At 38.3% G+C, this 24,573-nt stretch overlaps 1 protein-coding gene across 3 annotated transcripts in view; it reads left to right on the top strand.

The window, feature by feature from the left end:
* Positions 1-24,573, top strand: part of ARHGEF7 (Rho guanine nucleotide exchange factor 7) — a 149,030-nt gene that overhangs the window by 98,625 nt on the left and 25,832 nt on the right. For all 3 annotated transcript variants that reach the window (XM_063459854.1, XM_063459861.1, XM_063459868.1), the window contains 6 exons: positions 13,192-13,330; positions 14,229-14,288; positions 16,023-16,169; positions 18,939-19,025; positions 22,679-22,757; positions 24,031-24,170. In XM_063459854.1, the coding sequence (XP_063315924.1) occupies positions 13,192-13,330; positions 14,229-14,288; positions 16,023-16,169; positions 18,939-19,025; positions 22,679-22,757; positions 24,031-24,170 (652 nt within the window). The remainder of the gene's footprint in view (positions 1-13,191; positions 13,331-14,228; positions 14,289-16,022; positions 16,170-18,938; positions 19,026-22,678; positions 22,758-24,030; positions 24,171-24,573) is intronic.

The following is a 24,573-nucleotide window of genomic DNA, read 5'->3' as shown; positions in this document are numbered from 1 at the left end:
CACGCCTGAATTGAATTTTGCTAATCTAACTGGTACCATATACCACCGCATCATAATTTTATAGTGTAGTTCGACCATATTTAAGCAATGGGTTAACTTGCTCACTCCATATGTACTACTCAACCATTGTTCTGGATCATAATGGGTATCACATTCTTTTTGCCATGCCAAAAATGAATGTAATTTAGGCCTCTTTTCCAGGCTTTCTAGTATACAATACCGTTTACTTAAGTCTTTTTGAATTACTTCACCTTTAAAAATCAAGGAAATATTCTGGCTTGTTTTTTTAACATTATCAAAGATGTTGGTACTTAAATAATGCCATATTTTTAATTAATTCAAAAATTCTGAATCCTTAAAAGCATGCTCATTAATTAATTGGTTTGGAGTTTTAATTCCACTTTCAGTTCAGAATTTGCGCACTTTAAAATTTGTAATATTTGCCCAATTAGATCATTTTAAATGAGGGATATTATATCTTAAACTATCTAGAGGCACTGACATCACCAACTTGTCAGAAAGGCAAATTAATTCTTACATGATATGACATTTTTGTCCGCTACAAAAATGGGCAAATCCGTATACAGATGAACCACATGTCTGAAATCTTGTTCAGCCGACACAGCATCTACGACTGTTCTATGTGAACTGCCTATCGAAATAAAAAAAATTGTAGCAAATGTCGGAAACAAAGAAGGCTTTTAACTCAAGACTGAAGAATCTATCAAAATTGTGTTTTTTTTTTTCGTTTTTTTTTCTCATCTATCCAGAGATAATATCAATACAACAGTGACAGATTTTGTCATTTTTGAAGGTATCAACAAGACCATAGGCCTAGAGACAAAAATACTTAACTTTGACAAGATAAGCACAAATTATGACCCCTGACAAAAAGTGGGAGGACGACTAGAAAAAATCCTTGGGTGCAAGACACCATAAAATGGTTACAAAATAAGGTTTGGCAGAAGACCAGCTCTTCATTACATTTACTTTACTTATTCCTCTGACTTAAAGGTTCAAGTACTGTTGGCAGAATCCATGAAACCTAAGCACAAAAGTGTTATAGAAAATGTTCCCTTTCGATCATTTTCGTACCAGATTCTGGACGAATGCATTCAGTACCAAAAATTCAGGATGAAAACTATCCTACCGGTCACCCAAAAGAAGATTTAATTCCCAGGTCAGACTTAAAAGATGCCTATCTGCATGTTCCCATGGCAACATCGCCCGAGGAAAGTTCTAAGATTTGCCTTTAATTCGGGAAGAAGAATCATTCACTTTCAATTCATGGTTTTCTGTTTGGTCTTGCTACAGTTTCAAGAATATTCAGATATTCAGTTTCTTCTGGCTTCTGTGCTTCGAGAAAATGGAGTAGTGATAATATCTCAATCAGATGATTAGTTTCTCAAAGCAGATTCAATTTGCATTTTTTCCCCCGTGTTATAATCCAAGCATGATCTTGTAATGTATGAAAAGTGAGCTGGATGGTTCTTTCTAGATGTCAATTTTATAGCCTCTGCAAGAATCATGTTTCTAGGTCTTGAAGTGGATTCTTTCTGCCTGCTTTTACCTCTTCAAAGAAAAGAAGTTTCCGGTCTACAAAAAAGTCCAGAGTTTTGCATCAGGATGTCTATGAGCATTTGAGGCATTCATACAGCCTCAATTCCTGTGGTAAAATGGGCCAAATCCAGTAGACCTCTTCAGTGGGAAATTCCCCAGGCTAGACATGTTTTCCTCAATTGATGCCTCATTTGGGCATAAGGTGCTCCAAGCTGCTGTTACATGATCTGATTATTTATTTATTTTTTCAGGGATTTTGCTATATCCCTACTGTTTTGCCACTAAATAACAGGAAAAACAGAAATGTTACTTCCTGTAAATTATTTTTTCCTTCGTATAACGGCAGTATAGACTTTCCTCCTTATATTAATACATATTTTGACACTTCTGTATAACTTTATCTCTTTACTAAGGGTCAGTTGGACTGAGAGACATTTTAGGCATGAGGCGTAGGATCTGTTAATTCTGCATTAAAAAAAAAGAAAAAAAATTAAGTTTAGGAAGCTTCCTGTCCACCAGTAGATCGAATAGCATTAAACAAGGCTGTTTTCATGATTTCTACCTACTTTTAGTGTATGTGTTTCAAATGTTATGCTTGTTTCTTGCTTCACAGTTCTTATTTACGTATTTGAAGTGCTGATATAATTTTCCCTTTCTGTGCTATTAATTGGCAACTGTCACTTCTCTGGAATTTTCACAATTCAATAAAGTATTGAACATTACTTATAATGTGTGTTCATCCTCTTTAATTCTCAATACCTTGGTACATTGAACATGAAGAAAAAAAAGTTCATATGGTTTTGAAACCTCACTCTTTTAATACATAATATAGATAACATATTAAAAATGCAAAGGAAAGATACATTTGCAATTTCCCAATAGCTGCAGACAATCCTGGCCCTTATATTGATGTGGTATGCCACAATCTCTGGCATCTCAGAAATAAATATAGCCATTTATAAAGGGCAGATGTTGCTGCACAGATTGAGACAATGTGCACACTGACATGCTACTTTTCTTAAAGGACCACTATAGGCACCCAGACCACTTTAGCTCAATGAAGTTGTCTGAGTGCCAGGTCCATCTAGGGTTAACCCTGCAGCTGTAAACATAGCAGTTTCAGAGAAACTGCTATGTTTACATTAGGGTTAGTCCAGCCACTATGGCTGTCTCACTGACTGCTGCTGAAAATCACAGTGAGAAGACGCTGGACGTCCGTAGGAAAGCATTGAGTAATGCTTTCCTATGGACTGAATGAATGCGTGCGCGGCTCTGACGTCGTAAAAGGGAGATTTCCCCAGTGCCGAGGGAGCCTGGCTCTGGAGAAAGGTAAGTGACTAACCCCTTCCTCCCTTTTCAGCCCGGCGGGAGAGGGACCCTGAGGGTGGGGGGGGGGACCTAAAGACCCTATAGTGCCAGGAAAACGAGTTTGTTTTCCTGGCACCATAGTGGTCCTTAAACGTTTTGTTCTCTGTACTTTTTCCTCAAGAATCATAAGCTGCAGTTGGCACACTGCAATATACTCTATCATATAGAAAACCTTTGACAAATGCACTCCATTGATGGAGTGTGGCTATGTGAGACATAGAAACATGGAATGTGACGGCAGATAAGAACCATTCGGCCCATCAAGTCTGCCAAATTTTCTAAATACTTTCATTAGTCCCTGGCCTTATATTAAGTCTAGGATAGCCTTATGCCTATCCCACGCAAGTTAAACTCCCTCACTGTGTTAATCTCTACCTCTTCAGCTGGAAGGCTATTCCATTTTGCAGGTTCTGGCATCATAGTGTATTTTTATATATTATTTTTTTCATTTTTGTATGCAACTCTGTCAAATACATTCTTGCAACTTGCCTTTAAAACACACACAAAAACTGAAAGCAAAAAATAAACCTTCCTTAAATGAACACTCCAGACACCTAAAGAACTCTGGCTTGCTAAAATGCAGTATGTCTCCTCTAGTTTTTAATTTTTACAAAAAGTACAGATTTCAATAGAAATTGGCTTTTGAATAAATTAACCTTGTTGCACCTCCTGGCTTTTAAGCAAGACAACTTACTGGTTTGCTTTAGCTTATTGGCAGCAATTTTAGATTATGCTAGCTTTAGTGTACCTATAATCATAATTTTATAACATGACAGGAGGCTTCGTATTTGCTTAAGTCTCTCTTTACTAGAACTCCACAGCAGCACAGAAAACAACCAATCAGAAAAAAGTTAGGTACTATAAAACTTCCCTCTCCCAGAGTAGGCCCTAGGTCAAGGGACCCAGGAATGTGAGTTTGATAACTGAAGTCAAAGTCTCCCTATAGAGGGATACCTACCTTCTTAGTTTGGAGTCCCGCGAACACATAGCGTACTCCAATATGCAGCAAGGCGTTCGCTCATGACAGGTGACTCCAGAGAGCAGATATAGCGAAAAAATAAGGGTCAAGCTTCAGCCGACCGAAACCTGTGTTGTCCCATTTGAGAATGTCAGTAGCCCTATCGGAGTCTGCTACACATCCTGAGCCATACTCCAGCGGTATGTTGTGACCCCTGTAGAAGTCGGAGCACACCAGGTTCCTCCATAGAGTCTCGTAGGTCTCCTTGATGGTAGTTGAAAAGTGGGTTAGCGCGAATCCAAACCAAAACGGCTCCCGTGAGGGATATATAGAGTATAGGCGTAGGGCCCTCCATCTCCGATCCATGGTCTCCAGGTATGTGCTCAGAGGGGATGGGGCAGTCCTGCCATCTTATCCCAAGATTGTAATGACCGGGGAACTCAAGACAACCAGGGTTTCCGGTCTCACCATGCGATCCATGCTTATGGTGTACCTTCAGACCGGGTAGTAGGCCTTCCCTAGTCTTGTTACCCGAGCAAGGCAGTGTCCGTTTGCTCCGTGAAGGTCTCCGTATCTCATGTCATCCTGATATGGGAAAAACTGTCTGCGCAGTTTGTTCACAATGGTCCGGATATCCAAAACAGAATGCAATTCTCTGTTATATATAGTGCAGAAATACCAAAACCTGCACTCTTGCAATACCAGAGGCTCATCCGTTAGACGTACCGTCTCCATGAGCGTGAGTAAATAAGTGGGAGTCTCCCCCCGTTATACCTCTGTGAGTATTTCAGGATCCAGTAGGTCCATTACAGGAGATAAATAGAGGGATCCAGTCTAAATATGTATATCCTGCATGATCAGGCATCCCTCTATAACGCAATCAGTAGCACGGTCGTTAGATCTAATTGAATGCAGGAGGGACACCCCTCTATGCAGTCATCAATGTCTTGCACCGGTACAAGCATGTGTGAAGAATAAATGGACGGTACTGTGAGTGTATGAGAGAGCCGCGCTCTTTAATAATGTAACCGAATTCCACGTCAGCGTCCGCACCCGTTAAAAACCAAACCGTAGAGTCTACATCCGTGACCGGTTCTCTCTATAAGAATGTGTCACTCCAAACATGTCCTCTGTATCCAGCTCAGTATTGGGCTGAGGTTGAGGGAGGGCCGCGCCCTCTAATAACAAATCAGTGTCCAGTTCCGTATATGAGAGGGATTCACTCTATGTTCCCGAAAATAAAATATAATTCTCGGATTGAGGTGATGGAGGGCCGCACCCTCTTGTGAGCCAAACTAGAGTCCCTTAGAGACTCCGGGTGACCAACTGCCGGGGTACACCAATTACTAATATCAGCATAAGACTGAGGACCTTAGGTGGGTCTCTCCCTGACCACGAGACCTCTCTCTGAATCGCTCACCTGAGAAGGAATCAACTGGTAGTAAACCAGACCGATGGCAGATGGGATAGTATACAACCTTGGGTTGTGTCCATCCTCAATAACAGAAAGGGATGATGCGAAAATGCAACCTTCGGAAACAATGATGGAAACTACCAACTGACCGCCCAGATCCCGCGTGCTCGCGCGGGGTTCAGGATAACAGTCGGTAGCCTGAGGAAAGCTAGAGACCTTCTCCGCAATCCACGAGCGCCCGGGAAGTCGGAGGAGGTCAAGTCAGGCCTCTCGACGACCCGAGCGATAGGAAAAAGAAGGCACGAAAAAAAATAAAAAAAATAAATGTAGATAAGGGTAAATACGTAAATTCTATCTCGGATAGAATGCAAATAGCAGGCCGGAAGGCAAATCAAGTGAGCCCCACTGAACAGGGCCAAGAGCTAACCTTACGTAGGAATAACTACCGATATCTATATGGATACTGGGAGACAGAGGGTTAGTTGTTAAAGACAAGGAAACACAGTGTCCCCCTGTAGGCGTCTGAATACCGGTCCCTGCCTGTGCGAAGTTCTCCTTGGAGATGTGCGGAGATGTGCGGCCGGGCTGGTGTAAACCGTGGATGCGTGCCTGGGGTCTTTATAAGAAACCTTCAGGCACGAGGTTTAGGGCCTTCACCCTTCCCACCATACTCAGGTGGCCGTATATTGGTGTCCTCTTGTATAGTATGGCAACGGTGCTTGCTTGGACACCTGCCCATCTCTATGTCACTAGTGGGCGCTGGGTTTTCCTTAGTGATATTCCCTCATGCCTGCGGCCAAAAGGGGGTTCAGCACCGATAGAGCAGGCCCGTCAGAAGGGCGCAGGCCAAACAAATGGGCACAGAATAGTTGGTCATTCAAATAGGCACAGACAAAGCAGGCCAATCAATGGGGCACAGACAAAGCAGGCCAATCAATGGGGCACAGACAAAGCAGGCCAATCAATGGGGCACAGACATAGCAGGCCAATCAATGGGGCACAGACAAAGCAGGCCAATCATTGGGGCACAGACATAGCAGGCCAATCATTGGGGCACAGACATAGCAGGCCAATCATTGGGGCACAGACATAGCAGGCCAATCATTGGGGCACAGACATAGCAGGCCAATCCTGGGTTGCGTCTAAATGAATAATAAGGGACCCCTGCGTTTGGCAGAGTCCCCTGATATTTGTCAATCTTCCGGGTACCTTGACACAGGATCCCCCGGCGCCAACCCTATTAGACAGCGTAATATTGTGTTAATAACATATAGCTGGGACTAGTAGTCCCTAAAAGCCAAGCAGGCAAATAGTGATATTCCAGCTGTAATGGATATAGGCTAAAAATGTTCCAGTGATATAGTGCCCATTAAACAATGATGTACTGAGTGAGTCATTTTAACCGTGAGTAGGTTAAGCACCTGAACATGCAGATTTGTTTGAGATTCCTTCATCAAAATAATGCATCAACAGCATGCCACTTGAAGGTTATTATAGCCATATTATATTCAGGAGTCGGGGCAAACAATTGCCAACTCAATGCACCCTCTTATTGAGCTTGGAAGGGACCACCTTCCAATTCTACAAGTCACAGACTCTGATGGGATTGAATCAGTGTCAGCATAGACTGGTCTCCCATACCAGTTTGTGCCAGAGCAAGGTCTGCTTAGCTTTTTATATATGCCATGGACAGAGAATATCATCCTAAAGCAGTGTCATCTCTGACTCCAGAGAAGGGTCAGGAACATATATACTGATGCACCATGATATGCACCTAAGAACATATGAGTAAATGTGCAAAATAAATGTTATCCCACACTTGGATTATTACAAGTCCAGGTGACCCCTGATCCCACTGTCAAACTGGTTCTGTATGAGCCATGTAATAGTCAAAATGTATATAGAAAATGTACAATAAACCCCAGAAGCAGGATACTGCTATTGTATAAGCCAATCCTGCATAGCCAGAAAGACGGCGTGGGAAGACAAACTGCGGTCGATCACTGTGTCTGGAGGAGGGGCCGTGAGCAGGTGCACCCTCCTCTAGCCGGTCGGACGCACGTGGCTCTCTGAAGAAGCCGGCCACGGCGAGGCTACCGCGTCCGACTACAAGAAAATCCTGGGGGCCGGCAGGCTCACACTGCAGCTCGTGGAGTCAGAGGAGGCAGCCAAACGGCTAGTCTCCTGACTCCCTGTGCGCAGCCCCCATAGCCCATGGGGGGCGGTGCTAATAGAATGGCACTAGGTAGTGGGATAAGGGGGTAACCCCCCTAAAACAACCACATGGAAGAAAATCACATGGAAGGAAAAACAACCCCAAAGCATAGGGGAAGCAAGTATACATATAGAACGAAGACCAAAATGTAACATATAAATAATACACATATAATTTGATACGAAAATATTAAAGATATAATTAAAATCCATAAATATAAAACATATATAACAAATATTATATGATATCAAAAGAAATAAAGACTAAATACAAAATATATTTAAATAATAAATATATAACAAGATAGCTAAATATAATAAATACAATATATAAATAATAAATCTATACCAAATAAATATATATATATATATATATATATAAAATATAAATCCTAAATAAGTCATACAAAAACCCAAAGCCACCCACTATAAGCAGGAGGAAGTGGTACTCTGACCTGTACTGTCTGCAGAGCAGCAAAGAAAAGAGGAAATGATGCATGGGGAGGGGAGTTTTATAGTACCTAACTTTTTTTCTGATTGGTTGTTTTCTGTGCTGCTGTGGAGTTCTAGTAAATAGAGACTTAAGCAAATACGAAGCCTCCTGTCATGTTATAAAATTGCCCAGAGCACCAAAGATGTTGCATTGAAAAGTTTGTAATTGGACAGCTACAGAAAGTATGGGCTGATGCAGATGAGGATCGCTGCAGCTTTGCAAGCTGTTTTATAGATATACAATTAATGAAAAAAATGCATAATTAAATGCATGTTTTCATTTGGATATATCTACTTTCAAGTTTTGTATTTGTGCAGTAGAGTTTCCCTTTTAAAGGAGCATAAACTATCACCATATTGACCAGTGTCAAACTCACCCTAATCCTTGCTAGACCTCATACACCCTGACATACACATCCACGGGCAAGGATAGGGCAAAACAGGACATATCGTATACTAGACAAGGGAAAAGGAGTAAGGGTCAGGAGAAACGTTAAACAAGCCAAGAGTCTGATACCAGAATCAGAATACACAACAACTCAAGCTTGGGCTAACTAGAACCACAACAGGGCATCAATGAGTGGTGAGCATAAATAGGCAGGAATTGTTTCCTATTGGCTAAGGTCATCTTAAAGATTCAGATGGCTCATGGGTGGTGCATAAGTCTATGAGGCATAATCAGGACATCATCGGATCGCAACAAATTTGGTCCTGCAAATTAGTTATTCGCTTCCTGTGAATTTGCCATTTGGACCTAAATTTGGAAGCACATACAAGCAGTTGGTGAGAGCCTGTGCACCGGCTAGGAGAAGATACCAGCAACCATGACACATCGGTTAGCAGTACATCCCTTGTAAGAGAACACTATGCACTATTTTATGTTCTGTAAAAAAAAAAAAAGACTTTTCTGATGGATTTTCTTTCAATTTTAAAAACTGTTAGATGCATTTGTTCACAGATCTACTTTATATTTAATTTCAAAAACATTCAATTACTGATCACAGAATCCGATTTTCTGCCTGGTTTAAAGGGACACTATAGTCACCAAAACAACTTCAGCTTAATGATGAAGTAGTTTTGGTGTATAGATCATGCCTCTCAGGTTTCACTGCTCAATTCTCTGCCATTTAGGAGTTAAATCACTTTGTTTTTTTTTAACCCTAGTCACACCTCCCTGCATGTGACTCGCACAGCATTCACAAACACTTCCTGTAAAGAGTAATTTAATGTTTATCCTTCCTTTATTGCAAGTTCTGTTTAATTTAGATTCTCTTATCCCCTGCTATGTTAATAGCTTGCTAGAGCCTGTATGTGATTTAGGTTCAATTTACAGAGCAAGAGATACAATTGTTTAAGGTAAATTACATCTGTGAAAAGTTTTTTTTTTTTTTTTTTTCTCTCCATAAAGGCTGTGTCAATCAGTGACAGGGGAGGTGTGACAAGGGCTGCATAAATGGCAGTAAATTGAGCATTAAAACCTGAGAAGCATGATCTATACGAGGCATAGGCAACCTTCGGCACTCCAGATGTTTTGGACTACACCTCCCATGATGCTTTGCCAGCACTATGGGTGTAAGAGCATTATGGGGGATGTAGTCCACAACATCTGGGGTGTCAAAGGTTGCCTACCCCTGATCTATACACTAAAACTGCTTAATTAAGCTAAAGTTGTTTAGGTGGCTATAGTGTGCTTCTAAGTCTCTTTCTAGTGAAGTCTTAAATAGTTAATCTTTATTTGGCTTTACAGTTAAAACTGCTCTTTAAGTGTAAGCTATCTTTGCACTGCTTGCTGTTATCACAAGGTAAGTAAGTTAAGCTGCAGCACAATGCTTGCCCCGAAGAACTGGAGCATGGATAACAGTCATAGATTGCTTTGTGCTTCCAATAAGCTGGGCCTTTATGCAGGAGGGATGATGTCATACTCCCCATCAGAAGCTCTACAGAATAGAGTCTTCCAGCTCCCAGGACACAAAAACAAACTGCTCCGTCTATCTGATCACATCGCATTGGTGCAGCCAGTACAATGCGGTGCCTGTGTGCTGTACTGAGGCCTGTCAGTGCTGAGAGCTCCTGCTCCATATATTACAAACAGAGGTCTGCTGCTGAAGTGTGAGTCACATGTGCCTTTTGCATTGATTTATTTGTTGAAGTTGTAGTATATAGGTCTTATTTGCTATTGTCACATGAACCTTTTGAGCAATGGATGCATATGGGATTGATTTTCTTGAGTGCCAGTGGGTCTCTGTAAGGTTACAGTTTATTTAACGATGCTGCGCCCTCTGACAGCAAAAGTGTTATTCATTTTCAGTTTGAAATCTTGGCATTCTAGACAGAATGAAAGCAGATTGTTGAAAACAAATTGTTTGTTCAATACATGGCTAGATTCTTTAGTATGTGACTGGCATTTGCGCGTTTTTTTTAGGCATATCAAGAAGTTGCAAGAAATTAACTTTTATATTAACCTGTTCTTAGTCTTGTGGGTCCAGGTGAGTCACATTGACCCTTCCATTGCCTTTAGGTGCCGTTTAGATAAAATAGACATGTTTCAGATCCAGTATAAATGTTTGTTTTTATAGTTTGAACAAAGGATGTCATTGTGTATTCCCCAACGTAGACATTTGGTCTAGTAGTGGTTTGTGATCATACCTTTTGTCACATAGCTGTTACCAAGTGAAGGGAAAAGAGAAAAACATACGGTTATTAGAATCATGAGAAGAAACCTGTGTGAAAAATAATTGATCATTGTGACTGAAATGGTTAACTTTTGTTGACTTACAATCTTTACCCGTGTTCACCCTGTGATCATGACCCTTTTGTGCTTGTCCGCAGCTCACAATGCCTCTTAGCAGAGCACCAATGAGATGTTCTGCACCGTCCTTGGAACAATCAGGTCTCCCTGCATAAAAGGACTTTTGTCTCTCACAGTGCAGCTGGAATCACAGAATTGTTGTAATTTCTGCTGCTTCTATTTTCAGATAACAGAGGCATTGTGGCACATGTGAAGGCTTATCATGGGTGAATGTCAAATTTCTCATTGCTTTCAGCAGGCCATATCCGGTTTCTTTTCAGAACCTGTTTCGATTGTGTAAAGTGATTTAATTTGGGGCAATTCACCTGCTGTGGTTTGGTATGGGTCCAGCTTTCCCAATCTTTTTGCGAATAGAAAAGTGTCCAAAGCAGCATCGTTCTATTAGTTAGGTTTATGGTCTTCCACCTGCTGCATACCCTGTTAAAAAAAGAAAAATATATGTATATGTATGTATAAATGTTATAATATGTTATATTTTGTGTCTTTTTGATATTTTCTTAGCAGTCAGTTGTTTGTTTTCGATACGTATCATCCTATTTTATTTTATTGCTTACTGCCTAGTAATGTACTGTGACCTGCTTTGTGGGTTTGACTGAAATTCCAAATCTTAGTAATTTACCTTTTATTAGTAATTTTTTGTGAATTTGCATCTTCTTAATAAATCTCGAGTGATAATTCGAGCAAGTGATGACACTTCTAAGGATTTTTTTTATTTATTTTTGTTTAATAGGCTGCATAACATTTTGTGTCCTTACAACAACTTGCTCTTTTTACAGTCTGTGAGGGTTATTTATAAAAATTAATTCTGGAGCAAAGTTCTGAAAGTGGAGCAATAACCATGGATACGAACTGTGTATGTTCATTCTGAAACCCCCTTTTAGAAGTTTGCCCCAGAATTAACTTTTAAATGTAGCCTCTATTGTCTAAAGCTTTAAATCAACAGGACGTTCCACGCTGCTCATTATCTTTAGAGAACATTTTACTATTTTCTTTTAAATTAAAATCGCTATTACATTTATTCCAGTCCTGGGACATTATCCTCTTTGCTATTCAATCATCATCCTTTGCAGTCATGAATTCTGAAGAATTGAATAACATGTGCATGAGTTTTTCCTCTATCCCCAAAATCAATGCTTTAAGCATTAGTTGCATTCGACATCATGGACACTGAAATGCGTTGAAAACTTAAGGATGTAATGAGAAAGCGACAGACACTTCAGACCTGTTTTGAACTAAAGGTAAACATTGTCTTTTCTCAGAAACGACAATGTTTTAAACTTTCCAAGAACAGGGACAGCATTTTTTTTTTTTTAACCACATACACTTCATAGGGATATTGTTTTGTTGCTTAGTGTCCCTTTTAAGTGGTAAAATATTTGTACTGTCATAATAAAAAGTCTAATTTCTATTAATCATATTTGCATTTGCTGATCTACAGTATACAAATAATCTATCATTTATAATAACCTATACAGTTAATGTGCCTTTGAAAGTGTATTCGTGGAGCTCTGCAATCTTAATGATTTAAACAGTTCAGGTAGTGTTTTAAAGGGACAGGTCAAGGTACTGAAAAGCAAAGCGTGTTGGAGACTGTTTTATAACTGATGTAGGTCAGGTTTGCTTTGATTTTTGTTTTCCTTGAAATACTGTAGATGAGATATGGACCTTTTTAGTAGTATTAATATTTAAGTGAACAGAGATACAATTAGAAACCATTTTTTAATGTAATTTTTGTCTTAGCTCACTAGAATGTACACTGATATATAGTGATTTACTGTTCAAAATGTATGTAATTTAGCATAATTAACTTTAAAGGGACATGCATCACTTGATGATTACTTCTTTTTTTATCCAGTAAGTACACACATAAACAAACCAAAGTAAAGCAAGAAAAAGTATGTAATAAACATTTATTAAAAGGCCTTTAATGTTTTCAATTTACACATGTTTAGAAATATAGTAAGCGTATTGTGCAATGAAGGAATATGGGAAGATGCTTTAACACTTATCAATAAGCAGTGGTTTATATGCTTAAATCTATATTTTACCATAAGAAATGTGGCCATTAATGAAAAAAATAAATACTTTTAAATGTATTTGACCTCACATTTCCTATCTGGTAAAAAAAAAAGAAAATGTTTTAATCATAGTTACATAGGCTGAAAAGAGACTTGCGTCCATCAAGTTCAGCCTTCCTCACATATGTTTTTGCAGTTGATCCAAAAAAAGGCAAAAAACCCAGTCTGAAGCGCTTTCACTTTAAATTTAATAAAGCATGCTTGATCTATCTTCTGTCTCTTTCAGCTGTTGCTATGAAATATTTCATAAATTCCATGGTTTGCATTGATTCACAGAGATTTTCTTTTTTCCTTATAGTGAGGAACTTGGCGAGTTCATGGAGATGAAAGGTGCAAGCAGCCCTGGTATTCTCGTGTTGACAACAGGTCTGAGTAAGCCATTTATGCGCCTGGACAAATACCCAACACTTCTAAAAGAGTTAGAAAGGCACATGGAGGTAAAAACAGAAACCGTTAGAATACTTTTTTTACTTCGCATACACCTGGTAAAAGAAGTGTTTTATTTTGGTTGTATATGTTACTGACTTTACTCTAGATAGTTATTTACTTTCATATATTTTTAAATGAAAATTTCAAAAATATCACATCTTTATATCACATGTTTGTTTATAAAGAGTATTATTATCTATGTATGATATGCCTGATCTTGGCATTCTATAGTGCATTAAAGGAGCACTCCACTGATGATTTTTTTTTTTTTTTGTAATTAACAATTTAATAGATACCCCAAAGAAAGCATGCATATTTAGTTTTCTGCATGGTTTTCTTTGAAGGTATGTGACAAAACAGCATGCAAAACTGCAGGCCTGCTGTGTGCAGCCTTTGCAAGCACTTCACTTTATCCCAAACTCAGACTTCCCATTTGTGACAGGGCATGCAAAAATCAGAGACTTCTCATTGAGAAGCTTGTGTTGTGGCTTTCCTATGCTTCTTAATGAGTTGAAGTACAGCTCATTGAAAAGAGGAGATGGCAGGCATGTACAACCCAAGGGTGCCTGCCAATTCCATTAGCACTGTGGGGCTAACAGAAGCAGAATAAAAGCTGCCTAAAAAGTCAGGGAGGTGTTTCTGCCCCCAGTTATAAAAGTGCTGATTTCTGTCAAAATCAGAACTTTAATAAACTGTCATAAAAAAATAGACACCACACACATATAGCAGTCAGAAGTGCTTAGTGTGTGTTGAGTGTTCATTTAATGTCATATTTATCATTGTTCTGTAATGTTCCTTAAGTGCTGACCTTATTGTATGTTATTTTATTTTTTAAATTCTTTTTACAACAGTTTTTTTTCTAACGTGGCAAATTAGCAGTTTAATGCTTACCTATCTTTGTTATAGGATTATCATCCAGATAGATCAGATATCCAGAAATCCATGACGGCTTTTAAAAACCTTTCGGTAAGAATATGTGTGTGCCTTATATTATGTTATTATAACTGATGGTAATTACAATTCTTGTCTTGAATTTCACTTTTACAGATATAATAAGCAAGAATGCACCTGTGTTTTAAGTGTACAGACTTTTCTGACTTATTTAAATTGAAAAGGCAACACGCCGCATTGAATGTTTACATTTCAGTGTTGAGCCTGGCTCTAGTGGCTGTCAGTATGTGTATCTGTTTGTCTGCGTATCTGTATGTCAGTGTCTGCCCTATGTATCTGGATGTGTGTCATTCGGTGTATATGTGTGTTAGTTTGTGTGTCTGTGTATTATGTTTGGCAGTGTGTGTATCTGTGCGTCTCTATCTGTATATGTGTCTGTATGAGTTATATGGTGCGTGTCTGCATGTATGTCAGTGTGTGTTTATCTGCATGTGTGTCTGTGTAACTGTCACACCACACACACGGTCACCCCCCTTCACCATGCCAGACTCACAATAACTTCCCATTCCATACGCACCTCCCATCGCTCTGCCATATTAACCCTATCACACTCACATTCTCTAGCACTGTCACACATACCCCTACACCCCAATCGTGTCACACTCATTTTCCATCAATCTGTCACACTCTCCCCCTTTCACCCTGCCACACTCATCCTATCACATGTGTAGCGGAGTAGCCGTATAATCCACAGTATCTCCGCTGGTAGTCAGGATAAAACAGGTATAACACAGGCAGCGTATTAATAATCCCTCTTCCCCAAGGACTAGACGACACAAAGTCTGGGAGCCAACTGTCAACTGTCATTTTATTCTGCGGTCACAGTATTTATGCATGACCCCATGCAAGGGGTTTCCTGAATGACATTGCAGGGGTTTTACTACAGAGGACTGTGTGGGGAACTTAGCCCGCAAGGCTGTTTCCCAGCATGCCTTGCGGTACAGGAGAGATAATTGTGCAAGAATGTACTGTTAATCACATTATCTCTCTGTACAGCAAAATATACAGTTTTACATAAAAATACATAACTGATATAATGTTCAGACGACTGCTACACACTGCATATAAAACGAGCATAGCAACAGTTAACAAAATATTCAAAAAATATAGAATGTGGCGTATACTGCGCCCAAATATTATACGTACATACACCTCTGCGAGGAAAAGTTGGTAAAATACCTCGGAATAATAAAACAGAAAAAAATAATAGTGCAATACAGTATATAACAGTGCAAATATTTGTGCTAGGTAACTGTGGGAAAAACACTCACATACGGTAGAGCTATATAAGAGCTCTACTTTTTTCAGCGTGGACGGTATAATCCCCGTCTAAGGATGTAAGATGGTAAAGATGGTACTGGTCCTCCAAATGCACAATGGGGATAAAAGAGAAAGAGACGCTCTGATAGTGTAGTAAGTACTATAAAATCAGGGTAGTAAGATAAAGTAATGTACTTACAATTTGTAGAGCAAGACTTGCTCTAGTTATCACAGCTCGGGTGGTACTATCCCCACCTAAGGATATGATGGCACCAGGTAGTTAACAGGACATAAAGGAATAATGAATATAAAATAATAAAAAATAGATGTCTAAATGTATAAAATAGACTATTTATTATAAAATATCACATATAAAAGTATAGGTACAAATGTCCAAAAATAAGGGGGTCCCACTTGACGCGTTTCGCCTCTCCAGAGGCTTTATCAAAAGACTTCCTGGTCAGTAATGGATGCATTTTGTATTTACAGGCACAATGTCAAGAAGTGAGAAAAAGAAAGGAGTTGGAGCTGCAGATTCTGAATGAAGCCATTCGTGGGTGGGAGGGGGAAGACATCAAGACATTAGGCACAGTTTTATACATGTCCCAAGTTTTGATACAGTGTGCCGGGAGTGAGGTAATGGCGTATATTTTGATTCAGATGTGTTTTCCTTACAGAGTACATAATACATTAAAATAATTCAATAATCCAGCTATGTATTATACTATGGTGAGGAACTTTCTGTAATTTATTTAAAATGCTTTGTTTTTAACGTATTTCTTTTTCTATATTGAGTAGTAGACTTGGTGGCAAAACTTGACACTTGACGACATGATTTCATATTTTCTATATCTTAGTCTGGATTTGTCTGTACCAGACTGAAAAAAGAACTGTATTTCATCCCTGCTGCTGTTAATTAAACAAAAAAATCAAAATACTTATAGATGTTGTGGATCAAACCAAGTGTTTGTTTGTTTAAGTATCTGCTCCCTTCCAAATTGTTAAAATAAATGAGTGCACGCTTCTTAAGTAAATCACATTGAGACACAGGTATCAGGTTAATGAAAAACTTTGTAATGTTTAATTAGGTGGGCGGCAAGCCCCATATAAAGGCAAAAATACACCATATGCAAAAATTTAGATAACAGAAAGAATACATCTTCAATTGGTTAGGTGTTAAAGTGTCTTATCTAATGCACATCCTACGAGGCGTGATGTCACCATCATCCCGGGACTTTACTCCGGATGTAGGCGCCATCTTGTTACACGAGTTAGTTAGTCGGAGGGAGAGGGTGCTCTAGCAGCCATTTTGAGTAAATATTGAATACAGGTATACACAGTAAATAGACATTTTACTATCACTAATTTACATCCATAACAAAGGCAGCTATAACTGAGTGGGGCATAATTTGAGGTAGGTTTTTTTTGTATTGAACATGATTTTAAATTCTGCAAGGAGTAGAATTTTGCATGATTAAAACGTGGTAGAGGGCAGCAGTTTCTTAATGTGAATGAAAAATGTTTTGATCAAGTCTGCTTATTTTAAAGCTAGATTTCCATGTCTTTGCACAATCTTGTTTTAAAACGTAATAAGGGAATAAAGTAACAGCTGGGGTGGTGTAATAATGTTAATTCATTTTTTTGTATTATTTGGCACTTTTCTGAAATGGGGGAATAAAGAGGTCATACTCTTCACACATAAAGCACTTTAGCAAGCTAAAATGCTTTTGTGTTAGGAGTGTTTCTTTAAGATTACGATGGAGGGACAGAAAGAGTCAGTCATATCACAGATTAGTGTGCAGCTACCTGCAAGAAAGTATTTTAAAATGGGACGGCGGAGGCAGGATTATCGGGTTACTCCAACCACCATGACCACTTCTGCTCTTAGATTGCAGCAATCTTTAGCATTTCATCTTGAAAACCTGCCTATACAGAACATTTTGTCATTTTGTGCAGGGGTGCAATTTCAACCCCAGCACATGTAACGTTGGCAGCCTAGAACTCTGCTCCGGAATGACTACTATGTGTTCTGTGAAAATATTACTGCTCCTTCTCTTGCTGGCAGCGCTGTGAGCGTGCCTCTAAGTAGAACCCTGTTAATGCTGTGTGCTCGCAGGATTTGCACACAAAGTCCTTCGAACTTGTTCCATTTTAATGTTCATTCCTCTCTCAAGCCAGCCCCTTGTCCACCCACCTTAATCTACCCGCATAGCCCTTCCTCACTTCCTCTCCTCAATGATTAGGAAGAGGACGACGTGCTCTATTCACAAGATGAGCTGTCACATGGCTAATCTCGCTGTGAGTGAAAGAGTGCACTGCACACATGCACGCGATTGCATTTAGTGATCCTATAATGCTTCTCTAAAGGATGCATTTGACTGTACCACAGATGGGAAGAGGATGTACTTTCTACAAATATGTATACTTTTGTATAGCTGTTTTGGATTCTGTTACTACTCTAAAATTTGTAATCTCAGCATGCCAAATTGTGCACAATTTTAGCTTTAAAACCATAATTCGCTTCCTGCCATATTTGTTTTTAGAACTTCTAAAAATGAATTGTTATCCTATACAAATTAGGCAATTTAATTTCTTTTAAGTATTCTTTAGTTGAACTTGTTGTATAATATAAAATGGAAATACACAAACCAAAATAAAGCAAGTAAAATCTTTGAAAAGTATGTAATGTGTAAAAACTTACTATGTACTTTGTCAGATTGCATTATTGGGAACATCTCTCAGCCAAGGGAGTTTTTTTCCCCCCCCCCCAGCCATTTGTTTTGGACTAGTTTTAACAAACCATCCGTTTTCATGACATTATTGTGCAGCAGCAGGAGAGAGCAACTCAGCATGAATCACACCAATAGGACATTCTTTCTTCTCTCTTTGTCAGTATGTTGCCAGGTGAAGAGATCTTCCAACTACACATGTGTAAATCTGTTAGGAATACTCAGTGCTATTTTCCAACATTCCTAGCGATCGGACACTGATTGGCTAGATCAATGTTCCCCCCCCTGTGTGGGTGTGGAAAGCATAAGTATGAAGAATGTGCAAAAAAAAGAAAGAGGCTGCGCCAAAATTTAAAACAAAATAAATAAATAAAATTAGTGCCTACCCATTGTATTATTAGCGCTAACCTATCTTTTATTTCTTCTGTATAAGTATGAAGAAGCAGGAAAACATAAAACATAATCATGCTTGCCTGTTTTTTCAGCCTGCAGAGTGAGACAACTGTGTCATTAAAAGCAAAAGCCTTTGAATGAGACCGTTGTGTTCAAGTGATGCATGTCTCTTTAAGAGGTTAATGTATGGTGACTGTTTTAGTTATATATCTATTTGGACAAGTATATTCATCAGCATTAACACAATTTACCTGTTTTTTTTTTTTTTTTTTTTTAATCTTAGGAGAAGAATGAACGGTACCTTTTACTCTTTCCTAATGTATTATTAATGCTTTCAGCCAGTCCAAGAATGAGTGGTTTTATTTATCAGGTAACTTAAAAGCTTATAATTGTATATTTTATGTTCTAATTATATATTTTTTTCAATAGCTCAGTATCTATTTAACGAATGTCAAGTTGTCTTAAAACATATGTTTTCTGCTTGTTTGCTTTTATTTTCTTTGTTTATTACAATAACTTTATTTGGAAATTATATTTAAAAATAGTTTAGGATTTATTTTCATGTCCAGTTAATATTTTTTTCATTATTATTTTACATATGTGCTTGATGAAACATAAATGAAAGTACCGGTAGTTACATTTTAGAAATATCACATTACTGTAATAGAGGTGCATGGATGTTAAGAGGTAGCTGGTATTGCTAGATATGAGTACAGTGAGAGTCACTGGTAACTGTAACCATAACAAAAGAAGCTCAGCTGGCCTTAGGGAGGCATGAAGTACCGTAATGGCAACTCTGAGATTAGTGAGGGACTGAATTGATGCAGAGGGATGAAAGAGCAAAATACAGGGACATCCAAGTCTTTTGTGAAGTGGTCTACGTGTTCACATATGAGTGATTTTGCAGAGCCCCCAATTATTTTTATGACAACTAGGGTAAACTATAAATGTTGCGTACAAACACCATTTAAATACAGCAAATGTAATATTAATTTGAAATGCTATGTCCAACAGTGCCTAAAATTTTATATGCGTGTGTGCCATCATTGCAAATAATTCGTTTATTAACATTTTCACAACAATTTCCTAATCCTTAAAAACATAGACTTTAATAACTGTAGTCCTGGCCTCTGCAGCTGCACCTTGTTGCCCAGCGCTTGCTTACTCGTTGGTACTGGGCATTGTCCAACAACAAATGCTTCTTACAGAGAAGGCTTCATGCACACGTGGACATTAATGGGGAAATATTGTAAAAGTTTATGTGAGCCCAGTGTGTTCTGAGTTCTGTAGAAGTGCAATAGGCATTGCAGGGATTTAAAAAATGTCATTCTTTTCTTGGTGTTGTCTGGTAAAGTATGTAAATCAAATAAATACATTTTTTTTTTTTAAATCAATCCACAAAGAATTAAAAATAAACTACCACGGCTAACTTTTAAGTTGACAATTAAAGGGACACTATAGTCACCTGAACAACTTTAGCTTAATGAAGCAGTTTTGGTGTATAGAACATGTTTTACAGTTTTGGTGTATAGAACATGCCCCTGCAGCCTCACTGCTCAATCCTCTGCCATTTAGGAGTTAAATCCCTTTGTTTATGAACCCCAGTCACACCTCCCTGCATGTGACTTGCACAGCCTTCCATAAACACTTCCTGTAAAGAGAGCCCTATTTAGGCTTTCTTTATTGCAAGTTCTGTTTAATTAAGATTTTCTTATCCCCTGCTATGTTAATAGCTTGCTAGACCCTCCAAGAGCCTCCTGTATGTGATTAAAGTTCAATTTAGAGATTGAGATACAATTATTTAAGGTAAATTACATCTGTTTGAAAGTGAAACCAGTTTTTTCATGCAGGCTCTGTCAATTATAGCCAGGGGAGGTGTGGCTAGGGCTGCATAAACAGAAACAAAGTGATTTAACTCTTAAATGACAGTGAATTGAGCAGTGAAATTGCAGGGGAATTATCTCTACACTAAAACGGATTTATTTAGCTAAAGTAATTTAGGTTACTATAGTGTTCATTTAAGAGGCTGTTGCTCTTTAAGTGACCATTTTTGGAAAATATTAAAGTACCTCTTTTTTACTACTGTTGTAGGATTAGATCAATGATTACTTGAATTACTTGAAGCTCATTCATAAGATTTATTCTTGAAATTCAGTTTGGTATCTTAGGAGAAAGCATGCAAGCTGCATTGTACAAAAGCAATGGCGTAATTAGTTCTTATATCAGATTTCATTTTTGCAATATCTTAATTGTATCTCATTGTTGCATTCTCAATGTATGTAGTACACCTGTGGCCTTTTATAGACCTAACACTGATGGTTGTTAACTTTAATTCTACAAATATCTTGCATAACCCTCTGCTCCTTCATTGATTTGACCTTACAGAAGAGTCACAACCACATCCAGTCCACCCTCACTCTTCCTTATCTTTTTGTGGATTTGCCCGTCATAGGGACACATACCCGAGCAGGGCAAACATCCATGATACCAACCTGCTGGCTTCATTGTCAGCATGCCATGGTCTGAACAGAGTGGTGTCTGTCACTTTCTTCCTATACTCCCTACCCAGCACTAGTACGTCAACTAGGACGTTTCCATAGCAACCACAGTGCACACAATGTGGTTTCTATCCATGGAAAACAGAAGGCCCTCTGTAAATAAGTACCTCGGTATAGAATCTATGTCAAATAATTTATATCTAGGAGAAAGACCTATTTTCGAATAGGTTTTTCTCCCAATCTATACATTTGCTAGAAATACTGCTTGCACAATGTAGATATAAAATCTGCCCTTTAAAAAGAGCTAGAGCATTTGTGGCCAAGTCCTCTTCCCTTTAAACCTTTTTATCTCTGTAAAGTAGTTCCGACTTTGTCTTATGGTATTTTTGGTTTGCGTTGGAATTTCCCTTCAATTCCAACGCAGTCTTAAAGGGACACAATAGTCACCTCAACAACTTTAGCTTAATTAAGCAGTTTTGGTGTATAGAACATGCCCCTTCAGCCTCACTGCTCAATCCTCTGCCATTTAGGAGTTAAATCCATTTGTTTATGAACCCTAGTCACACCTCCCTGCATGCGACTTGCACAGCCTTCCATAAACACTTCCTGTAAAGAGAGCCCTATTTAGGCTTTCTGTATTGCAAGTTCTGTTTAATTAAGATTTTCTTATCCCCTGCTATGTTAATAGCTTGCTAGACCCTGCAAGAGCCTCCTGTATGTGATTAAAGTTCAATATAGAGATTGAGATACAATTATTTAAGGTAAATTACATCTGTTTGAAAGTGAAACCAGTTTTTCTTCATACAGGCTCTGTCAATCATAGCCAGGGGAGGTGTGGCTAGGGCTGCATAAACAGAAACAACATGATTTAACTCCTAAATGACAGTGAATTGAGCAGTGAAATTGCAGGGGAATGATCTATACACTAAAACTGCTTTATTTAGCTAAAGTAATTTAGTTGACTATCGTGTTCCTTTAATGAGTATTTCAAAGCTTATATCTTTATGAAATACTGAAAAGTAAAAGATCTGCTTTAAGTTTGACATTTTAGTTTTACTTTGCGGATTTGCTCTTTGTGTTGGAAAAGCATGGAACAACTTTTTTTAACCCTTTAATCACAATTAGTTTTCTGTGCAGTTACAAAGTTGACTAACCCGTCATGGCCTTTACAATTTCCAACAAAGATACCTGTAAATGCCCCCTTTTTGTCCTACCTGTAATATGGTGATTAATGTTTACTAGAGTCCAGTGTTCTCCTTGTGTTATAAACTGCTAAGATACTGACTCCAATTTACACAGTACTTTACCTGATGTATATGAACCTCCAATGAATAGTTATTTAAAAAAAAATAAAAAACAAAGTGACTGAACTGCTTGAACACAGCCTATTATTGGTATTGTGTGTAAATAAATGCTTGTAACACTTTTTGAAAACAGAACTATTAAAGTTATGATCCAAAGGCATTGCTGTGTTGTCTAAACTATAATTTGTTTCTCAATATTTTCTTTTGTTTTTTGTTCCCAGGGAAAACTTCCACTAACAGGAATGAGTATCACAAAACTTGAAGATAATGAAAACCAGAAAAATGCTTATGAAATATCTGGTAAGGTCTTCCTACCTTATCCTAAAGGTACACTATACTCGCCCCATACAACTGCATTTTAATGAAGTAGTCTGGGTGCTATGCCCTTGTCGTTTTCACCCAACAACTTAAAACATTGCCTGGGTAACATGCCTCTAGAGGCTTTCACACTGACTACTGACCATTAGGAGTGCTTCCGCCGAAATAAGCAACAAAAAATCCACTATTTCAGTTAGATGATCTCATAAACACCACACATTGATTGGTGCAGTGTGGCATTTTGTAGTGCACTAGCTTTCCAATGCTTAGCCAATATTATAAAGCCTGATGATCTCAGCCAATTTGGTGGGGCCAGCTGCGGAGAGAATACATAGAAACCTAGAATGTGAATAGAACCATTCTGCCCATCTAGTCTGCCCAATTTTCTAAATATTTTCATTAGTCCCTGGCCTTGTCTTATGCCTATCCCACACATGCTTAAACTCCTTTACTGTGTTAACCTCTACCACTTCAGCTGGAAGGCTTTTCCATGCATCCACTACCCTCTCAGTAAAGTAATACTTCCTGGTATTATTTTTAAACCTTTGCCCCTCTAATTTAAGACTATGTCCTCTTGTTGTGGTAGTTTTTCTTCTTTTAAATATAGTCTGCTCCTTTAATGTGTTGATTCCCTTTATGCATTTAAATGTTTCTATCATAAATGTTTGTATTCTTAAAGCTATAGTGTAAAATTAATAGAACTATTTTGGATGCATAGAATTCAAAAGGAAAAGGTTTGGGGTCACAAAAAGAGTTAAAAAGTAAAAAATAAAACAAAACTCTCCAAATCACCCTCCCCATCCCCTTCTCCCTCAACTTGCACCGTTAGTGGTTTTTGGCTACAAACTGTTTATATTGAAATCTACTGCTGACTTGAATTGGCTAACAGGAATTATGGTTGGCAGTTTGGAAATTAAAGCTGAGATATTACATTTTGTTCCACTAAATGGAGCTTCTTGTCAAAAGTTAGATTTTTGGTCAGGTGTATTTCTTTATTTTCCCTGATGCTTACTAGATTTATCATAAAACTATATATGAAATAGTTGATGTAATACCTGTGAATTGATGTTGCCAACCACGCTTGCACTCTATCAAAGTACCATTTTGATAAGGTGATACTGCAGTTCCTTATTTCTTGATTAGTTTAGAGCTTATTATACTATTCAGTGATTGACATTACCAGACTTAAAATAATTTTGTGAGTTACTAGATCTGTATCAACTAGAAAATAAATACAAATGTTTTTTTGTTATAGGTAATATGATTGAGAGGATAATTGTATCGTGTAATAACCAGCAAGATCTTCAGGATTGGGTGGATCACCTGCATAGGCAAACAAAGTTCACATCTTTAACAAACCCTACAATCAAGCCTCACTCTGTGCCCTGCCACACCGTAAGAACCTACTCTAGTTCCTAAGGCTCTGGGAGGTGGCTCATTACTTACCATATAACTAAGCTTATTGTTTGCAGGATGAAAAATAGATTTTTATTTGTCTCCCATAATATTGATGATAATATTAGAACATTGAACCAGTACATGCACTTGAGAATCTACGTGTGCATCCTGGCATTTAAAAGCCAGGAATTGAACCTTTAATTTTGAGATACTACAGCTGTAACTTTGTTCATAATGGAATAATGAACAAGTTTAACATTTATGGTGAAGCAGTAACATTTTCATTTTTTTTTCAAAGTGGCACTGTCATGCCAAACTTATCTTTCCCTAATCGCTTCCTCTTCCCTTCCTCTCTCAGGATCTGTTCATTTATTCCTGTCTGCTCTAGTTTTCTTTAAAA

The sequence above is a fragment of the Pelobates fuscus genome, chromosome 1 (assembly GCF_036172605.1).
Source record: "Pelobates fuscus isolate aPelFus1 chromosome 1, aPelFus1.pri, whole genome shotgun sequence".
Classification (NCBI taxonomy): domain Eukaryota; kingdom Metazoa; phylum Chordata; class Amphibia; order Anura; family Pelobatidae; genus Pelobates; species Pelobates fuscus.
Note: the sequence above shows the minus strand (reverse complement) of the source record. Positions and strands in the feature narration are given on the sequence as shown.